Consider the following 18,494-nt stretch of genomic DNA (forward strand, 5'->3'; position numbering starts at 1 on the left):
TGCCAAGAGTGCCTGTTTGATAGATCAATTGCAATTCCTTTTTCCACCATTGCCAAGTTTTCTATGTATCCGCCTTAGCTTTTCTTCATATGTAAGCCATCATCCTTAAATGGGCATTATTACGGTGGTAATCGGGTTTGCATCTATTCAGTGATTTCTCTGCTTTGCCAGTGTGTCATGAGTTAATTTGCTTGTTTCCTTCCTGTATCTGCATTTTCATGACTGTTCACCATAGATAAGTGTGAGCAAATAAGACTGCTTTTTCAAAAGAAGACAGTCAGCATGCCTAATCCTATTAAAAAGAGCTCAGCGGAGGGGGGGGGGGGCGGTGAGACGACTGCCTTGAAATGCTACGCTCTACTAGACCACAAACATCCGGACCAGAGAAAAATAAAAAAGGAGGGATGCGTGAAGAAAGGAGACACCAATACGCAGCTGGTTTTAGTTATTCAGCAGGTACCACAGTGAAGCTCCACTGGAGGCATAAACAGCCTGTAAATGCATTACGTGTCACTTGAAAGACAAGGCTGTGTTTTTACATTGGCTAACAAGCCTTTTGAAATTAGGAGGCACTTTGGCATTGCAAGGTGATGAGAGTTGGAACAGATAATTTGCTGATTCCTTACAGATAGTCACAAAGAAACCTGTATACCTTTTTACACCTTTTATAAACAAACTAAAATAAAAGTAATTACATTTTCAGAGATTTTGACTAATGAGATAACATAATAACACTTCCGACTACAGTCAATAATGGCTCCACTCATTTATCTTTTCCGCTGTTGGGTTTGGTTCTGAGTACACTCTATTGAGTGGTGTGACATTTTGTGTGTAATCTTCTCTATACTGTATATTGGCACTATACTATAGAGTCTTCAATATACCTAGTAATTGTACTAGTTTATACTGTCCTTGGTCCTGGTTAGGGTTGTTTATAGCAGGTGAACATTTATTTCGACCCAACAAATTACAACTAATGGCTTCCAAAAAACGACATTCTACAATGTTAGCTTAAAGGCTACAACGGTAGCTTAAATACTTAAATGCTATCATTGTAGCTTTAAGCAGAGCCCTATATTGCAGGCTGGTATTCAGAGTTACTGGTCTTAACAATATCGTAGCAGCAGCTTGAATATTAAACATTTAGGGAACATCTGGAAATGGTATCGTCTAATTCACGACAGTATAGCGACCAATAACATAGGGATGGCTTAGCCTTCCATAGCCTTCATAATTCTCTCCTGCTTCTCCTTGTTTACCTGAAAAGAAGCATGGTGCAGGAACATCTAGTTGTATGTTATTACACACATCAATTTTGTTGTTCTCAATGTGACTGTAAGCATTGTAATTTGTATGCCATGTCGAAGATACATAGTTATTTGCAGGCAGACAGACCACATAGTAATTTTATCAGCAGTATTATCATGAGAAATACAAAAAACAAATATGCATCTATCATTGGAAAGAAGCAATTGAATCAGCAATACAAAGCTTCCTTGAATTTGACTTTTCTTTCAGGAGTTCTGTCATTTTTAGAGCCTTAACATTTATTCCGTTATGTGTTGCAAATACATATGACAGTTTAGAGCAAACAAACACTCTGGCTCTCTTGTTGCTGTCTGTCATCCCTCAAGAGTATGATTCAGGTGAATGCAACATTGTTCAGTTTTCTCCCTATTACTGAGTCAGCTGGGTGCTGTTGCCAGCTCAAGAGATAGTTGGACTTTGTTGTCGTCTTCAATAAGCTGCATTTGTGATGCAATGGGGTTCTCCAATGTGTTGCTGAAGGAACCATGGGAAATTAGCTTTGAATGAGCTTGTATGACATGAATTATCCAGAGTCGATGGTGAGAACTGATGTGTTTGAGGCCTAAAAAGAGTTTGCAGCCTCATGGGAAATAATTGAACCAAGCTTGATTTACCTTAGTTTTGCTGAGGTGATTTATTCTGACTAGTTTAGAGTAAGAATTTCTTAAAATGGACTTTTTTCTGATGTGCTTTTCTTATTATAGAATCTGTCAACAGCTAAGGTTCTTAAGATGGATAACCTGCTACCCTACAGTAACAGTCTAACTGAGATCTTTCTTGAGAAGTGACAAAGAATAGAAATCTGAATATGTCTTTAATTTTTACTAATATATGTCAACGTCTCGACAACTAAAGACCCAATTCAACAAGATATCAACCTAAAAACCCAATAACAAGAAGGAAGATCAATCAATCTCAGCAAAAAATGGTCTCAACCCAACATTTTCTCTTAACACTCAAAAAGGAGCCCCCTAAAATGTTCAAACTAGCCACACTTGTTATGAATTGATGACATGGTTTAGTGAAGTGTCATGCTAAAAGCTATTGTTGCTATTGCACGGCCGGTGAGAACCAGATCATGACTATAGATATTTTCAGCAATGATTTTTTTCTGAAAGTATTGTCTGTAAGTTTGATGTGGGAAAGGATCAAGCCCTATTCAATTCCAGGATTTATCATGGCGTATCTCCTCGATTGGCATCTCAACTTGTCATGCTGAGAATTCTGAAATGTTCCCTTTCTCTTGCCTTCCCATCAGCCTCCAACCCATGTGAGGAGAATGATGGACGTGGTCCCTGTTCGCATCTGTGTCTCATCAATTACAACCGCACTGCGTCCTGCACCTGTCCACACCTGATGAAGCTTTCTCCCAACAAGCAATCCTGCTTTGGTGAGCCAGAACACCTTCCTCATTTTTCATGCTTTCTCCTTATGTAATCAGAGCATAACCATAGGATACTATAGAGAACATGTGAAGTTGCTTTTGATTGAAGTAAGCTTTTACGTACATATGGTTATTATTATCACCCGCTATACTGAGTCTGACAGAGCATTTTGCCAAAGTCTCACCAAATCTTGAATAATTCCTTTATTAATGATCTCACCAGCGTTAAAAAGGTTCCTCCTGTACGTCCGGCGGTCTGAAATCCGCGGCGTGGACATAGAGAACCCGTATATGAACGTCATGACGGCGCTAACGGTGCCGGACATTGATGATGTCACCGTGGTGGACTATGATGCCCAGGAGGAGAGGATCTACTGGGCTGACATCAAAACCCAGAGCATCAAACGGGCCTTCATCAATGGCTCCCAGCTGGAAACCATCATAAGTGCAGGTTGGTGTATCCCAGACATCCATACCGAGTACAAAATCTAAGCATGCATGTGGTATGTATTACAATGTTCAGTATAATGACTAATATGGGATAAGTTTGCACACACATAATCTTTCTGCAGCAGTGGAATGCAATCCTGTTTTGATTGTTTGTTTCTGGGTCAGTTACTAACTTTATTGAATAGGTGTCTACATTTTTGTAGGCCAGACCAGGAAGTTTCTTCTCTTTTTGACATGATTACAAGGCATAACACAAGTAAAAGTGTATTACATTGTCGAATACCATCCATTCCTTTATTTTGTTTATGTTAAATCTAGCCTGAGCTAATTTACATTATAGTTTTGCTAAGGAGTGACAGTTTTTCCATTCTCTCCTTGACAGACATAGCCAACTGCCGTGGTCTGGCTTTAGACTGGCTTTCCAGGAACTTATACTGGCTCAGCTCCGAAAATGACGAGTCACAAATCAATGTGGCCCGCTTTGATGGCTCCCTGAAAACCTCCATCATCCACGGCATTGATAAGCCAAGGTGCCTTGTAGTGCACCCCGCCAAGGGGTAAGTAGATTAGAGCAGTGTGTACACTCCATCAGTGCATCACCTTCAATGCATAGTGTTAGGAAACTTCACCACAGACCTCACCTATGCTAGGGATCAAAGCCTTGTTGTTGTAAAAATGAATCTAGTGTTCAAACATTTGTACAAGGTTTTCCGGTGGAACAAAGTCTATTGGCTTACATTCATGGTTCAATTAATAACAACGTAGCAATCATTGACTATGTTTTAAACCTTATTATGTATTCTGCCTGACTGGATAACACACTGTTCACCTCACATCTTTCCCACACAGAAAAATCTATTGGACAGATGGCAACACCGTTAACATGGCCAACATGGACGGGAGTAACAGCAAGGTCCTCCACCAGAATCAAAGGGATCCTGTAGGTCAGTATGTAGGCTTTAGATAGCATACCGAGTTAGCATGTTTGGACACATTGATGCTCCGTGCATTCATGACTGGTGTATACTGGCGTTGTTCATTGTTGGAGAACAAGAGTAACATTATCTACAGCTTGTGATAACCACATACCTTATTTGAGGCCTCTGACCGACAACACGTTGGAAAAACCATTAACTACGAGTGATTTTGAGGTGGTAAAATGCTCTTTCCTCAAAGCTGACCAAGCCATGAAGATTATTTCTTTTTATTTGCAAATATACTTTTTTTTTACTCTCTGTTCAGTTTGCATAAACGTAATATTTTACATTCACTCTGTAATCTAAGTGCATTTGTTTGTTTTTTGGGCTACTGTCTGCAAGATGTGTGGCAGCCCACTGAAAACATTGTGTTACGACAAAACAAGACATACATTGAGGAAATGTGTCTGCGTTATTTGATTATGGGTTCAATTTATGGTAATATAATTAAATTACATTTTCCAGCATTAACATCTGTGCTTCCGCTTGCACCACTTTGCATCCATGTTCACTTCATTCCAAATTAATTCGATATAATTCCCCCTATTTGAACCTTGATTTGGCGAAGATAACCCGATAAAGGTGTTTACATGAACGTTGAAGTAATTTCAGTTTGCATTAATCTGTTTATAATCAATTTATTGCAATGCATGTACAGGGATTCCAAATGCAATCAGTAACATTTGTTTATGTCGAGATGTTCTTCAACACCCACCGCCTTTGTGATGTTATCTTAACAGGAAAGTACAAAAAAAGATCAGTTGGATATTTGGGTCAAGGGGTCAGATTGGCTATTTCTTTCAAACCTACACAAACATAGGGCTGAACTGGAGGAACAATGTTTCCTGCCTACACCTCTGTCCTTAACTTATTGATTCCCAAATACTTTTCAATCGGTTTTCAACAAAAAAACAACAACATTTGTGTTGCTTCTTTTCTTGTTTTAATGCCTGCCAGACATACATCAGGCTGCCAAGGTTAATGATTGGATGGTTATTTTCTACGGATGCTCTTATGGCTTCTGTACAATATGTTTCTTCCCATTGGAGTTAATGTTATGGATTGAAATGGTGCAATTTAGCATAAATGATACATGAACCAGTCCTGGACTAATCTTGTACTCTAACATAAACAATCGTCACCATAGAAAGTATATCACTTGGGAGAACAAGAAAGCTACGAAGATCCTGGTTTGCTTTACAGTATATTCCCGTCAAGACATTTGTCTGCAGGTATAGACAGAAAAGATCCAACAGGTCACACTGTCATTTTCAAAATTGGTGGCTGGACACCAAAATTGCTTTGTAATGTTAATGGCTCTACTTTGAACTGCATATTGCTCAAGCCCGTTGTATCCCACTTCCATCTACCAAAGGCCTGCCTTCCACGTTGCATGATGACTTCTTGTGTTCCGCTTCACCTAATGTACATTGTTGAGATTGAATAGCTGCACATCTCTACAGCAATGCTCAACAACCCCCCCCACCCACCCACCCCATCTATCACCAACGATTTTGTCTCACTCTCTGACTGTTGGATCATCTTTTGAAGGCTCCCACTCATATGGAAATGGAGGTGCTGTTGTTTGTGTCGTTTGAAGTGACATATGTGCAAATAGAACTTGAAGGGGCCACTTCTTCTGAAAGGCTTTCTTTTTTTCGAGCGCACAGCAGACTCAAGCCATTTGTACTCATCTGTGATACTCAAGCCAAAAAGGCCAAAAATGCAAAGAAATCCTACCAATCCATATCTGAAAATCCAGTTCTCTCTGGATTAGATATTTCACTTATTGTCCAATCCTCTCAAAAAACAGTACAGTAAGTGTGTGGCCGGTTATAGTACCCTGTATTCAAAGAAGAGAAAGCACCTTTTGTAAAACCATTTCGCAGAATAAATCTAACCAGGAGGACAATGCTAAGGATAATTGTTCACAAAAAGCAGCTGAGCAGTAGAATCAGCCGGCTGTCTAAACAGTCTGAAATATGAAGGAGTGTGGTACTGGAGAGGAATCATTGAGCAGGGGCAGTGGCTGTTCTCTGCTGTGATGCACTGCCAGGACAGGAAAGTGCTGGAATGTAAGATTTTCTATCTTGATGTATCCGTGAGTTTTGGGGGGCCTGCCACCAGCATCCCTATTTGAGAATATTCTAGGAAACAGGGTAGATATGGAGAATCGTATGCCATAGTGAGGACATTTAGTCTTTTTTGATGATATGATTGTTATATTTTTACATATTAATCTCACCTAACATGCAAAACACTGATTCCTACTGAGCACTATCACCATATTTATAAGTACAATGACGGGTGGCAGGAGCTCTTTTCATTTAGTCACAGGCATGTGGTTCAGTGGGTTGTGCGTTGGTGTTCGATCAGAGGGTCACAGGTTCAAACCCCACTGCAGTCAGCATGTCATTGGGCAAGACACTTCACCCCAAATTGCTCCTGTGGGGATTGCCCACAGTATTGAGTATTTAAGTCGCTTTGGATAAAAGCGTCTAACAAGTGATATGTAATGTAATGTATTAGCAACTAGCTTTTTTTGGCAGAAAGAAGCTTCGGATAATCACAAGTGGCGTATTTAGTGTCATATTTTATGTCGGAGATCAAAACCTGCCAATCTGTTCAGCTTGAGTTAAGCATAGAACTTATATCAGGCTTTAAAACAACATTGATTTTGAGACCAGGGGACTGGAAGTGGTTAAATGCAAAGTGTGTTCCGGTTTTTAGGACTCATGCTCATAAGAATTACATTTCTATCATTATATATACTTATATATATATATACTTTCTTACTTCTTGCGTGTTAACTCTATACCCCATGATGCATGCCTAAGTGAGCCATTGCTGCTCGATTTAGCAAAAACAATCAGCTGCTCCTCATTTCAAGTAGCTGTTGTCACACAGCTCAAGGTTAAACTCCCACTTTGTCACACAAACTGTGCCATTGTCTACCCTGTATTTCTTCATTCTCCCCGGCTTGTCAGCAATACAGATAGCAGGGTGCGGCCATATTTCACTGGCTTCGTTTATGATTATGGGGTAGACCTGGGGACAAGCGTAAATTAATGACGCATTGTGACTGTGAATCTGCCAGACATAAATCCAACACATGGTGGGAGACAGTGAGTTGTCCAGGAGTCCACAACTGAAATTGCCTTCATTTTTTCATCGTGCACGGCGGTATTCTAAAAAGAGCCATCCAGTTGGCCAGGAAATGGATTCAAAAGCAGTCAGTATCACTATTGTTCATTTTTCATGCCAGCTGGAGCTCGTATAAACAGATCCCCACACATATGTTCCAGTGGACACATAAAGCTTTCTATTAGCGTACTTTTATTTTACCAAATACATAGAGCTGTTGAGGAAATGCAGTTCTGTCATGTGCTGTTGCAATACTGTTGAGGTAATAGGAGAGTTATTGTGGGCTGCATATTAAATGTAGTAAGAGCAACCTGAATATAGTAATTTCCCCATATGGTGCAACTTATTACAGTACAAAGGATGGTTGAGTCAGCTTTTTGTTTCCAAGTAATAATGTTCTTTGTTCAGTGAAATGTCTCAAATGATACATTTTTCCCATTAAAAAATGTCACATGTGTGCTTATCTACTCTTTTTTACAGCTTGCTTTTTCATGATTTAGCTTTGTATTACTCCTATTTTGAATGACTTCGATACATTTTTGCTTGTCTTTTTAGCGAATCCTAGCGACACGAGTGCTAACCTGGCGTTCTCTCTTCACTTGTCCCCTCAGGTCTCTCAATAGACTACACTGCCAACAAGCTGTACTGGATAAGCTCGACCAATGGCACTATCAACAGGTGCAATCTGGACGGCAATGGGCTGGAAGTGCTGGAGACTCTAAAGAGGGAGTTATCCAAAGGCACCGCTCTGGCTGTGATGGGTGAGTGGAGCTTGTCACGAGTGCATCAGATTGCCATTGGGGATTAGTCAGAGAGTGTGCAGGGATTACGTGTTTAACCAGTTAAGTGGCTGGAGGATGGGGCTATTTAGCCGGCCCCTCGCAGCAGTTGTGCTTCACTTTGTGTGAAGTACCAAGGGGCCACAGATAATTAAAACACAGTGCAGCAGTGATAGACAATTGATTTTCTCACCCCCTTTTATAATTCAAAGGGAGGGGGATGTTCATTATGTGTTTATTCTGGGTATCCGTGCTGAATCCGACGCGTCACATCATCCATCAACTCGCAGGTTCATTTAGTAATCTCCTGAAATCGAAGTCAACATGTTCTGGAAACAAGCCATTATGTGTATGTATGGCAGTCTTCCCCTTTGGCTATTTTTTTCCCACTTTTTTCAGATTTTCCTTAAAAATAAAAACTTCCAATTATCACCATTTGTCATTGGTAACCAGGACATATACCAGCTCAGTCATTACACAGTAAAGAGTAAGCGTAATACTGAGTGCAAATCAACCGTTATTGGTTTTATATTAACCAGAGTTATTTGGCCTGTACCTGTACACTTCAAATCAGTGACAAAAAAAATGAAATTCATTGCCGCTTCTTATTTTTTCCCTCAAAGATCAGTATTATAATTTTAAATTGTCTCACACTGCTGCAATCTCGATGATTGGGAAGGGTCCCAGCGAGTTATGCAAATGCACTCTTCTTGCCAAGATTGGTAATGAGGAGGGAGCAAACATATTGGACAGTGCTGTTAGATGTGTAAGTGTAATGTGTGTGTGTGTGTGTGTGTGTGTGTGTGTGTGTGTGTGTGTGTGTGTGTGTGTGTGTGTGTGTGTGTGTGTGTGTGTGTGTGTGTGTGTGTGTGTGTGTGTGTGTGTGTGTGTGTGTGTGTGTGTGTGTGTGTGTGTGTGTGTGTGTGTGTGTGTGTGTGTGTGTGTGTGTGTGTGTGTGTGTGTGTGTGTGTGTCTGGACTGGAAGTGCATTTTTTTTTTTTAAAAAGGAAATAAATACAATTAGTGTTGTCAGGGTGATACTTAGTATTTTTTGAAGCTTGTTATTGATCGTGGCTGGCCTTCGTTGCATGTGTGCTGGGTATTTGTCGGCATGTGCTGAGAGCTTAAACACCACAATAACACAGCTGTGGCAGAATGGAGTCCCAATGCTTTGTTAGATTCAGCCTTCTGCAGCTTCCAGCCACATATTTGTGGCTTTTTACAGTACATACTTTGACTATGGAGGACTGTTTCTTGGACGATGGAGACTTCATTATTGCGTTTCACAAATGGGAGATAAAACCGGCGGTGACATAGAGTAATTGCTGTGTTCCTGCACTGTAGCAGGTACAGCAAAACAGTGAAACGATTTTAGCGAGTCTCCATCAATCAAAATTAATGACATTTTTATGTTGAGGAAATTGTTTCGAATGGTAGAATGAACAGCACTGTAACTGTATTGTTATAATACTCTGTTAAATAGAGAAATTCCATTGCACATTTGTCACATGATAATGAATTGCAATGTATAGAAAGTAGCAATCTGGTTGACTTGTACATTTACATTTGGATTCATGCGAGCATGAAAGTGTATTTAATGCTCAGATGACCTCTTTTAATGATATATGAATTGCTTTTATTCTTTTTAAACTAGGCATAGAATAATTGTGGAATGTTTATTATGTTGCGGTAAAAATTACTGAATTGTTAATTTAGTAAAACTAGAGCAGTATTATCAGCAAAAGTAATTAAACTATTAAGAGTGAAAGTACTCAGTATACGGCTCGCTGCACCATCGCTGCGAAGGGGACCCAAGTTCCCATCAGCAAAAACACGTGGGTTTGCTATCCTGGCTCCAAAATGGTGGAATGAGCTCCCCATTGACATCAGGACAGCAGAAAGCTTACACACCTTCCGGCGCAGACTGAAAACTCATCTCTTTCGACTCCACTTCGAGCCGATAGAACTATTAACAAAGCACTTATATACTAATAAAGGGCTGGCTTACCTAAAGCCAGTTGAGTAGCACTTGAAATGTTTTTGCTCTATGAAACCTGATGTACTTATATGATTCTGTTTTCTTCAAGTTTGTATTTTGTTGGTCGAACGCACTTATTGTAAGTCGCTTTGGATAAAAGCATCAGCTAAATGCATCAGCTAAATGCAATGTAATGTAATGTTTAAGCAATAGCTCACGACAGGCCGTGGTATATGCTCATTATATCACAGCTAAGGGGCGTGGTTCGGGCCCGACCCGAAGCGGAGGGTCGACAACCGCCTTAGCTGTGATATAATGAGCATATATCACGGCCTGAAGTGAGCTATTGCTTTTATAAAACGGTTACCAAGTGTGGCAATATGAAAGAAAAATACACACTCTAATTTAAATAGTTTTTATTAGTAAATAATGATGTTCAAAATAAAATAGTCCCTCCGTTGCCTTCTGCACGAAACATAGTGTGAGGTGGTTGCTATGCAACAACACTAACAGCTAGCGAACATATTAGACAGAGAGCGTTGATCCATTATTTGGCTATTTATTTACATTCATTTGTATGTTGCCGTTTATTGTGCAGCCACTGAAAACCTGTCCAGCATCAGTAGCATGGCTTAGGTGGTTACTTGTATAGGTTGAGGTTGTTCTCGGCTGTTGCTTGGCGTGGCGAGAATATTGCTCCACTTTCTCCGGTCCCCGAGATTGGGCTTCCCGTAGCTCTGGAGAGAGCTTTCGCACCTGTGGCCACTAACGGTCATCATTTCTCTGCTTTGTTTCAAGACCCCATCAGAAAGCTTTTGAATGGTGGTACTTTTCCAGTTGGTCTACCTGCTCTTCACGTAGCTCTGCATGTCGTCGTTTAGGTGCTTTTTCTGGAGATAGACACTCCTCAATCCACTCCTCCATAGTAAGACCCCCCCGGAGGTCGAAGTTAATCTTAAATGTTTCCATCTTATGCTTTGTAAGTTTGTATCGTAACGGAAGACATTTAAATATATTTATAAAACTGACAAGTCAAATCAAGCAATCTGATTGGTCGATAGTGTTTTTGCGGACCTCTTTGATTACAGATTTGAAAACATCGTTGCTTGCTTTAAAAGTATCACAATTCATTATGTCAAACCTTGGAAAGTATCTAGATATCCCTGCCCTAATGCCAAAGGAACTGCACACTGAATATGTTTTGCCGTTTGATGTCTATGTCTGGACCGCTGTGTAAAAAGGAGGGTTTCCCCGTTACTTCTCCGCTGCTTTCTTGTTCCAGTCTGAAAAGCAAACCCAACGGTATACTGTTTTTCGCAGACGCGGAGGGATACTGACTTGTTGTGAAAAGTAATTTACAATTCTACCCGTGGTATACGCTCAGTATATCACGGCTAAGAACCAATCAGATTGCTTGATTTGACTTGTCCGTTTTATAAAATGTAATATACAGCTCTTTTCATAGTGCCTTCAAATATATTAATATGTTTCTGTTTTTATCACCACAAATACATGTCATAATATGTTATTGTTGCAGTTTGTCTTAAAGAGGCCCTGTTATGCTTTTTGGGGTCCTCCCTCTTCTGCCTCCATTGGACGCCTTTGTTTACTTTCGTAACATAATGACATCACTATTCAACACTAACACTACAACACTTTGTTCCGGATAAGCTAAGGGGCGTGACCTCTCTAAGCGATTGATCAATCACAACAGAGCTGTCCATCCAACCAATCAGAACACACTGGGCTCTGGTTTCAGACAGAGGGTGAAAAGAGGTGCTGCAGCACAGGCAGTATGAGCAAAATAAAGAGCTTTTTGAACAGCATGTACGCGATAGGGGCACAAAATACAAACCAAAAGCCAATTGTAGTTGTATTTAAATACTGGTTTGATTGTGGTCCATTACTGCATAAAATCGTCTTATTTTTTTCTCCAAAAAGTAGCTTTTAACTATGACTGTTAAATACAAGTAGTCCAGTAAAGAAGTCCAGCATTGACCTGCATATAGCATTACATGGAAACAGTCAATTGTATAGTACAAGTATGTCAAAACAGTACTTAAATACAATACTTGACTAAATGTGCTTAGTTACATTCTACCACTGTACATTCAGATATTAAACGTGTTATGTCAATCTACTGTAAGTGGTTAATACCACATTCAAATATAAATGTTCTGACACTTGAAGCCTTGAGTGTTACAACATCACTGTGCACTTCTGTATGTCCATTTATTCACATGGATTTCAAACATATTGTACCAATTAAACACTACAACATGAACGTTTTCTATAAATACTGTACCTGAGTAAAGCGCACATTTAAATTTCCTCTTACCCTGAGATCTTGCATTTAGTGTACATTTCTCTGTTTATGTTGTTGTCTGCACCAATATGCCTCCCCCTTTGCTGTAGACCAGCAGTTTTCAAAGTGTGAGGCGCGCCTCCCCTGGGGGGCGCCAGAGAGCTTCAGGGGAGGCGCAGCGTGAGAAAAAAATAACGAGAAACAGTGAAATCTAGCTAGTTAACTTCAGCTAACTTTATGCGAGCTGCAACATGGATCGATTTTTAGTGAAGTTACCTAAAGTGAGAGAGGAGACAGTGAAAACGTCGCAAAAATTATGGCCCCGCTCACTTTTGAGGGAAAACAATGCTGTCATTTGAATGGCGGTCAATACAAATTCTGAAGTTTTTGCCAATCCGATCAAATTTTTTATTTGGATCTTCAAAGAGCTCGATTACGATGGCCAGTCAGGCAAACAATTACATTCGATCATTGGAAATCGACAATCAGTCTCGATATATGGTTAAATTAAAATCAGTAGGCGAGCCTGTAATTTCTCCAGCTGTTACTCTCATGAGCGAGGCGGAACATAATAGTTTTAACATGCCAAAAAGCTGCTGTGTCGTTTATTGCACCTCAAACATAAAAAATAATCAAGAGTTCAGTGTTTCTGTACTTCCTCTAAGAAGAAAGGACAGTAACAGAAGAGCTCTGTGGCTTCAGGCTCGATCGCCATTCAAATGACAGCGTTGTTTCCCCCAAAAATTGTCGGGGCCGTAAAGTCACGTAGATGTTACTCTCATCTATGAAAATCGATCGCCTACTGCTATATTTAACCATATATCGAGCCTGATCGTCGATTTCCAATGATTTAATGTAATTGTTTGCCTGTCTGGCCATTGGAATCGGGCTCTTTGAAGATCCAAAAGTCTCCGGTTTTCTTACATTTCTGATCGGATTGGCAAAAACTTCAGAATTTGTATTGACCGCCGTTCAACTGACAGCGTTGTTTTCCCCCAAAAGTGGGCGGAGCCGTTATTTTTGCCCGGAAGTGACGCATTTGTTACTCTCATCTATGCCAACTTGATGCTCTGCTCACGGATGACTCGATGAGCATAACAAACTCTTAAGATGATGACCTTACGTGTGTAAATATATATTTTTCTTTGTGGGGGTCTGCCCCCAAAAAACTGTTTTAAGTCCTGAGAAAGTCAAATAAGACGGTGTGTAAAACTAGACTGCCCAGCCAAAAAAAAGTAACCACTTTGATTTAACTAGGCCAGTAGGTAAGGGCATTCCGCTGGATAATAATACCCCTGCATTATAGCAACAACAATAATAATAATAATAGCAATAATAATTGGGAAGGGGGGGCGCGGTTGTTCTTATGTTCTCTGAGTGGAGGCTCACCTTCCCACACTTTGAAAACCCCTGCTGTCGACCATTATATACTTGTGAAATGTATAGGGTCAGCTGAAAAATGAGAACGGGGGAGACAGCAGGGCAGCAGGCAGACATGTCATTTTCCCATCTCAAGCTCCTTTAGTTGACAAGCGCATTGCTGATGCCCATTACAGAGAAATGTCCCTTCTTGCAGACGTTGTTGTTTTGTCTCCATGGTGAAAGATGCAATTAAGTGCATTTGCTGAACATTCACTCTGTTTACTCAAAAGTTTCCCAAGTCTCTCCTTTCTGTCTTATTTGTCTTGCTCGCTCACCAGACTGCGATTCGATACCTCATGGAAAAGTACAACATGAATATGTAGCAGGGTTTCCGTTAGCTGGTAATTACCGGTTTTTAGCTGGTAAAATGTATTAAAAACCGGTAAATTCAAAACCTGCCGGTCAAAATGTCTGGTAATAATTAGGGAGGCTCCGATCGATCGGCCGATATTCACTCGATTCACCCGATCAGGAGAGCTGGATCTGATTGATATGGACATAAACGCGAGTGAAGTATAACCGGACGCGCGAGAGAGAGAGAGATCAGATCAGCTGCTGAGTCAGACGGAGACACGCAGCTCTGCATAATCACCTGAAGCCCCACCCTCTGTTTAGCGAGCTGCAGGAGCTGCATGAGAAACTGACGGGCTGTCAGGAGAGAGAGGGAGGGAGAGAGAGGATCCGTTTCTCCTGTGTTATTATTCAAAGTTAATTTAAACTTTTGAATAATGTACGTTATCTACTACAAGTAGTTTGTTTGAATGTAATAATTATGTTGTTTGTGCAATAATTTATTGAAAAATGAATCTGAATTTTTCGATCTGTTACGATTATAAACTGAAGCAATATAAAAATGAGCCCCGTGAACTGAGTTTTAAACTGAAGCATATCTGCTCATAGTCGAATAATTACCTGCTAACGGAAACTCTGCTACACAACTCTTATTATTATTATTGAAACATGACCGGTAAGTTTCAAATTTGTCCGGTAAAATAAATTCTGCCCGGACATTTGACCGGCGAGAAAAAATCCTAGCGGAAACCATGATATGTAGATGAATGCATATGCGACCAGTGCTAGGGAAACAACTTCCCCAGTGAGATGATAGTGAACTGTTCATGAACTTGTCATGAAAAGTTCATCGAATATCAATGAACCATATTCATGAACAGCTCATAAACAGCTCATATCAAAGTTGATGAACTGTTCATGAAATTGTCATGAACATTAAATGGCACTAGGGCAGTTCATGAACTACTCATGAAACTCCTGTGCTGGAATGGTTCTTGAACAATTCATGGAATATGGTTTTAGGCAGGTTCATGAACAATTCATGAAATGGAGTTTTCAGTGAGTGTGTAGGGATATTCAGTTTTCAACCAAGAACATATCAAGAACTGTTCATAACAACTTCATGAACAGTTCATACCCAGTCACTGAATATAATTCAATGGCTGTTCATGTACATGAACTGTTCATGAACCATTGACTCTGGGTCAATTGGCAACCATAGAAAACAACAATTATGTCAATCACAAATGGAACTTTACTCAAATTAACATACAAACATACATGTATACAGGTGGAGCACTACAATTAATCCTATCACTATTTGAAGCACAGTTCTTGATACTCAGCTGCACAAAAAAATGTGTTACGGGTCCCAAAAGCTTGGGTACCACAGCAACAATAAATGATTTCTGTAGAAAACAGAAAAGTGCAGCAGCAATAATTATACACAGGATCCGGTTGATCGTCTGGATTGCTTCTTATTCAAAATTCAAAGTACACAGTTACATTCAAATAGCTGCACTATACAAACATCACATTTCTCCATTTAAGTTATCCGTCTGTCACAGTCAATTACTGTATCTCAAGGAGAAATTCAACATAGTCAATATAAACACGCTATCAAATAATACTTTCTATCAATATATCTATCTTTACCAAATATAACATATTATGGAGATCACAAAAATACACTGTCAATGTTAATAAACAAAAAACAAGGCAATGTGCCTGCAAGACTCCACTCAGGTAAACAAAACATATTACCCGTGCGCAGCAGCTAATCTGCCTGCAAGCCTTCGCTCAGGTCACACTTACCTAGGCGCGGCTGAAGCCCGCGAAAATGGCATCTATTGTTGCCGACAGTTTAGTATTTTTAAAATACCGTTACTATGTCAAACATGCTCAAAACTTTCTGACACACTCTCCTAAACATCTCCAACATCATATCTAATTCACACAAGTTAACATCGATCATTTTCATCATGTAGAAAACAGAAAAGTGCAGCAGCAATAATTATACACAGGATCCGGTTAATCGTCTGGATTGCTTCTGAGGAGGGGCGGAAGTGTCCCCCCTAAGGTAACCCAGATGTCACCGCTCACCTGCCAAAGGTTCCACCTTGGCGCTACTTACTCATACTGCTTCTCAAACAGTACAGATAAACCATAAAATGATATGAATGTCACCAAAATAAATACAGATAATGTTCAGTTTCAAATTCACCATTGTTTTGTTTTAAGATTAAAAGTTTTAAAAATAAAGAAATGTTCGAATATTCAAGAGGTCTTTAAAATCATCACACTGATCATCAAAAGTTCATAAAATGCTCATGAATATTCAAACATATTCTGAACTTGCCACAATCATCCAAAATTCATGAAATGCTAATAGTCATGAAAAGTTCATGAAATGCTCATGCAAACTTTTTGGGGTTTTAATTATAATTTTGTGATTGGCTGAATCATGATACGTTCATAAATTGCTCATACAAGTCTGTCATGAGCAAAACAGGAACTTTATATGAATGAACAATGTTCATAAACATTTCATGAACTGCTCTTTAAAATGGTTCATGAGCATTTTAAGAATTTTGGTTCATGAACATATAATGAGTTGTTCATGAATGTTTCATGAGTGCTCATGAACAGCTCATAAAGTCATGAACTCCATCTCGCAGGGGTTGAAGGTATTGGCAAGTGATTATGGGTAATTAAGACCTCTTGTGCAATCAACGATAATTAGCCTCCAGTGGTTTGACTCTCTTCTGGCTTTTACCTCAATCTATAACTTCGACGTGGTCACAGTGGTTTGTGGTTATTCCAAAACAAATTCACTTGTAGACAAGGACAGTTTGAGTTGTATGGTGGATGAGGCAGAGGTTATTCTAGTGAGGTGATATCTGTGGAGTGGAGAACAATCTGACCATCATTTTCTCTCTGATTGCTGCAGAATAAAATACAGTATCACCTGCTGCTGTAAAGGTTTTGTCAGGATACATCCATAAATGTAACCCTTACTGTGAGCTTCACTCTAATTGATGGAACTGACAATTTGTCTCATGGGCATTGTATTGAATTTCATTTTGGCTTTTTGTGTTATTTTGCAAGCATTGTCTTGAAGATTGCTTAGGCTGGCTGTGAAAAGACGTAATAAAGGCACTGTTAGTGACACAAGGTCGATCCACTCAGATCCCAGGGCTCTGTTACAATTGGATTGGCTTCAGGCCAATAAGGGCTTCTATTTAAAAAAAAGGTGTGGGTGATCCATCAGCTCTGACTTGCCTGGAATCAAACTAGCAGTTGAGGTGGAAATTGAATATGATGTGCCACAAGCGAGCAATCACAGCTAGCCAGCAGTCCCCACGTTATCAAATGAACACAGGGTGCAGAGCTAATCTAAGCTAGCATGCCCTCCAGGGCCAAATGTTTGGTAAACTGCATGTCATTTGTGCTCATGGGAATGTGTCTGATTTGCGAAAATAAGTTTGACATCCCCTGTTGTAATGACATTTAGCCCAAAGCTATTAATGCAAGTGGGAATTGTTTCCCTGTGTAGATTTATTTAAATTTTAAATAAATCCAAAAAAATTGAGTTAACAAAGAAGTACCTCACCTTAAAGGGATGTACGTATGTGTGTGATGTGCGAACCCTCAAGGGCACATGCTTTTGCGGCTCCAAAATTATGGAACGAATTGCCACTCCAGGTTAGACTTGCTCCAACTCTGCCTGTTTTTAAATCTCGTTTAAAAACCCACTTCTTTTCCCTGGCATTTACAGGCCAGGTGACACTTGTGCTTTTAAATTTGGGTTTTTATCTTACTAGTGTTTTGTATTGTTTGTACGTCATGTAGGAGAGTTTCTCAGTCTGTGGCTTCTGATCTGGTTTCATTGTCTCGTGTTTTACATTTGTTTCATTTCCTGTCTGTTTTTATACAGTTGTTGATGTACAGCACTTTGTTCAACTCTGTTGTTTTTAAATGTGCTATAGAAATACAATGGATTGGATTGGATTGGATGTTTTGGTTGTTTTTCGCAAAGAAAACATGTTGCTAAATCATTTAATAAGTAACACTTTCATAACAACATATTGTATGCTTTTCTACACAAGGTTGCTTCTGTGTATACTGTAGCTGTACTGTAATATAATATAGCCCAAGAGAGTCATACACTCCCAACTGTGTGTGCACCAACATTACTGCTCGGAGGGATTGATTCTGCACAAACCATAAGCAATTTTATTTACCTGTAAGGCATTTCATATGTGGCTGCAACTTCCTACCACAGTAGATCCTCAGTGGAGGGTTGCCATGCTTCTAAAATATGTTTTTCATTCAAATTATCCTTAACGATGGCCAATTGTGATGGTACTTTCCAAAAATGATTTTTTATTTCCATTACGCTGCGTATTCTAAAGCACGCCTACTCTATGTAATGCTTCATTTTTAGTAATTGTGG

General features: G+C 39.7%; 1 protein-coding gene across 1 annotated transcript in view; it reads left to right on the plus strand.

Annotated features, from left to right (window-relative positions):
* LOC117466354 (low-density lipoprotein receptor-related protein 1B-like) overlaps positions 1–18,494 on the plus strand; it is a 351,481-nt gene that overhangs the window by 227,648 nt on the left and 105,339 nt on the right. The window contains 5 exon segments of the mRNA XM_034109562.1: positions 2,567–2,698; positions 2,916–3,143; positions 3,525–3,699; positions 3,992–4,086; positions 7,875–8,024. Of these exon segments, the coding sequence (XP_033965453.1) occupies positions 2,567–2,698; positions 2,916–3,143; positions 3,525–3,699; positions 3,992–4,086; positions 7,875–8,024 (780 nt within the window).

This window comes from Pseudochaenichthys georgianus, chromosome 21 (genome assembly GCF_902827115.2).
Source record: "Pseudochaenichthys georgianus chromosome 21, fPseGeo1.2, whole genome shotgun sequence".
Classification (NCBI taxonomy): domain Eukaryota; kingdom Metazoa; phylum Chordata; class Actinopteri; order Perciformes; family Channichthyidae; genus Pseudochaenichthys; species Pseudochaenichthys georgianus.